The sequence below is a fragment of the Alexandromys fortis genome, unplaced genomic scaffold, assembly GCF_014885135.2.
Source record: "Alexandromys fortis isolate MF-2015 unplaced genomic scaffold, M_Fortis_MF-2015_v1.1 scaffold_28, whole genome shotgun sequence".
Classification (NCBI taxonomy): Eukaryota; Metazoa; Chordata; class Mammalia; order Rodentia; family Cricetidae; genus Alexandromys; species Alexandromys fortis.
In genome coordinates, this window is record NW_026067901.1 from 1,241,343 (window position 1) to 1,245,027 (window position 3,685).

At 43.4% G+C, this 3,685-nt stretch overlaps 1 protein-coding gene across 1 annotated transcript; it reads right to left on the bottom strand.

The window, feature by feature from the left end:
- Nucleotides 1-1,809: 1,809 nt before the first annotated feature.
- LOC126491846 (cytochrome c oxidase subunit NDUFA4-like) lies at nt 1,810-2,115 on the bottom strand. Its single transcript, XM_050127773.1, has one exon. It carries the CDS (start codon nt 2,056-2,058, stop codon nt 1,810-1,812), a length of 249 nt encoding a protein of 82 aa, XP_049983730.1. The 5' UTR covers nt 2,059-2,115.
- Between the last annotated feature and the right edge of the window lie 1,570 nt (nt 2,116-3,685).

Below are 3,685 nucleotides of genomic sequence, written 5' to 3' on the forward strand. Positions count from 1 at the left end.
GAGGGAAGAATGATGATGCATGGGGAACAGAGAAGAGAAGAAACTGAAGAGGAAAAACTGCCCACAGATGGAAAAACACATTTAAAAAATCAGGCAGAAGTGTGAAGGAGAGAGTAAGGAATATAAGATTTAAAAATACAGTGCAGAGGTAAGGAGAATGCTCAGTCAGGAAAAGGCTTGCAAAGCAAGGACCTGACTTCAATTTCTAGAATAAATGTAGAAAAGAAGCCACGTGTAGTGGCAGGTGCTTGTAATCTCAGAACTGGGAAACCAGACATAGGTGAATCCCTGGGCCTTGCTGGCCAGGTGGTCTAGCCTGCTTAGAGAGTTCCAGGGCAATGAGAGACTATCTCATAAAATAAGACAGACCAGCTCCCGAGGTTTGTTTTTACTTACTTACTTACTTATTTATTTATTTATTTATTTATTTATTTATTTATTAAAGATTTCTGTCTCTTCCCCACCACCGCCTACCATTTCCCTCCCCCTCCCCCAACCAAGGCCCCCTCCCTCGTCAGCCCAAAAAGCAATCAGGGTTCACTGCCCTGTGGGAAGTCCAAGGACCACCCACCTCCATCCAGGTCTAGTAAGGTGAGCATCCAAACTGCCTAGGCTCCCACAAAGCCAATAAGTGCAGTAGGAACAAAAACCCATTGCCATTGTTCTTGAGTTCTTGGTGCACCCACACACTGAGACAATGGGGATGTTCTATCGGGAACTCACCAAGGCCAACTGGCCTGGGTTTGAAAAAGCCTGGGATAAAACCGGTCTCGCTGAACATAGCGGACAATGAGGACTACCAAGAACTCCCGAGGTTTTTTATAAACAGCTGGCCTTCACATGGATGTATACACACATGACCTGCACACACACGTGTACCACCATGAACACACACACACACACAAATAAGCACATTAACAAGATACATATCAGATTTAAAAATACAAAACAATAAGAATCTCTGTTAAGTGAGTAAAAAAATTTAAAAAATGACATTTTGGGACTAGTTTTCCATTTCCTGAAATTTGGAGAGTGATAGGGATAGGGAGAGGCCAGATAAACTATAGATCTGTGTTTCCTTTGGTTTATTTATTCTGGTGCTCAGTCTCTACTTAACAAGTGTCTGATGTCTGCCAGAGCTGTGTTCACAGTAGCCTTTTCCTCCTCTGCTGGCTACACTCAGGTTGACTGTGAGCCAGACCACTTCTATTATGCTCCCAAGACTCCCCAGATTGCCCTCCCAGGAGTGGCTGTGTTACCCAAGGAGTATCCCTCAAGTGGATTGGGAGTCAAGCAACCACACCACTGAGGTTGGTACAGGTGCAGAACCTGTCCTTGTACTGTTGTGGCTTTTGAAATATTAATCAAGCTGTTAGAGCCAACTACTGGGAGTACCACGAGGACCCAGAACTTCAGTGTTCCCAAGCTCTACAGCATTGAAGGGCAGATAGGAGGCTCCAGAATCTGATCTACCTATTGGTATCAGGCTCAGACTTAACAAACTCCTGGGTAATTCTTAGCTGATGAATTACCCTCAAGGACCAGGCTATGTTGCAGGAGGTCACTTGTTTCATTCCTGGCTGCTAAGCCCCAAAATAATCAAACAGAAAGTATATTATTTAAATCACTGTTTGGCCCATTAGCTCTAACTTCTTTTTTTTTTTCAAGTTTCAAAGATTTATTCATCAGTTTAAAAAAAATCAACATGATTTCATGCATTCAGAAGAGTATTTCCTGGTCAAGTGGAAAATTGTGCGGATGCTTCTGAAAGACCTTCATTATAAGCAGCTTTATGGTGAGCTTCACAGTTTAGAAGTCAGGGCCTTCTTTCTTCACTTTGCTGTAGTTCACATTCACTGAGTAGAACTTATATTGTTCATTGGGACCCAGTTTGTTCCAAGGCTCTGGGTTATTTTTCCTGTCCCAGATGACATCTGGATTGAACAATGCCAGGCACTTCACATGCAGTGCTGCTCCAGTACCTCCTGCTCCAATAAATACGAAGAGAGGAATCAAGCTGGGATGCTTCTTGGCTTGCCCGATGATCTGACGGAGCATGTTTGCGGCAGAGGCCTACCTCCATGGAGACAGGAGAACGAGCGTGGGACACACACCAAGCGGCTTCTGCAACCCGGCCTAGCTCTAACTTCTTATTGGCTAACTCTTACATCCTAATTTAACCCATTTCTATTAATCTATGTTTCGCCACATGGCTGTGGTTTATCAGCTAAAGTTCCATCTGGCTGGGCTACATGGCTTCTCCCTGACTCTGCCTCCTTTCTCTCAGCATTCTGTTTCGTTTTCCCCATCTAGCTCTGTTCCCCTAAAGCTCTGCTATAGGTCCAAAGCAGCTTCTTTATTAACCAATGATATTCACAGCACACAGAGGGGAATCCCACATCAAGGCTATTCTCAGCCTGGGCCAGCCTTCTCCACCTGCACTCTTTGGCCCACCAGTGTCCAACCATCATATATCCTCACACACCCCAAATCTGGGCCTTCCCTCACCTGGGGCTATGACAGGCCAAAATTAAGGTTCCTCACTGTGGGTATACCCCAGTCTGTGGGTGTTCCCCAGTCTCAGATCCCTGGGGTAGTTCAATTTTGAGAACAGATTTTCAAACCACTTGCCTGATGTATCTGATCAGGATGCTCAGACGTGCAGTGTGAGATCATGAGTTGGACCTATCTGCTAGAGAAACCACCTTCTCACTAAAGTCATCAGATAGATTTATGGCTCCTGAGGGATGTGGGCCTTCCTGCAGAGAGGACAGCCTGATTCTTCTGTGCTTATAAATTTTAAAATCCATGTCCCCTTTCCTAACAAGGGACTGCAAACCTGAGGTCACTCGGTGCTTGGCTTGCCTCTTGCCACACATCTGAATCTGTATTCTTATCTTGTATCATTTCACTTCCTGGGCGGATTTCTAAATAAGGTCTACATTTTGCTTATTCCAACTTAACTTCTTTACCACTTCTCGTAGAAGCAGCCTCTAGTTCCATATCCAGAAGGAACACATCAGTTTTCTTTTGTCTGTTAGCAGCATGACACAGTTTGTATTTCCATATCCTTTCTGTTAACCTCTTTGCCTATGTATAATGTGTGTTCCCAGCAGACAGTAGACAGACTGTTCAATTCAATCGGACAGTCTCTACCTTTATTTGAGGTTTATATACCATTTATATTTAATATGGTTGCAGATATGTGTCTAAATCTATCATCTTGCTTCCTTTAATTATATGTACCATCTGTCTATGTTCACCTTTTCTTTCTTTTTTGGTTAGTATTGAAAAGATAGAGACTGTCCAATTAGATTGAACAGTAAAGCCCAGCTGCCCGCTGCCTGTCAGAAACACACACTATATCTAGGTAAATAGGTTAACAGAAAAATTACAGAAATATAAACTGTGTCATGCTGCTACCGATGATGACATTAAGAAACATCTCCATCTGCAGAAGGAAGTAAACTATAGAATATGGCAATGATGCTTAAGATCCTTGGGCCATGTTATAAGAATGAATGATGGCAGATACCTTAACATAACACTGCTTGGAGGAGTACACAGGATGAGGCAAAGAGGAAGGCCCAAAAATTGCTAGATAGACAGCATAAAGGAAGAATGTAGAACCTTGGGTATGGCAATAACACAAGCATCTAGGACTGCCCAGGATAGGAACAGCTGG

Bases quoted from the DNA above. Each gene is read 5' to 3' on its own strand.
- LOC126491846 (XM_050127773.1), bottom strand. From the start codon at position 2,058: ATGCTCCGTCAGATCATCGGGCAAGCCAAGAAGCATCCCAGCTTGATT.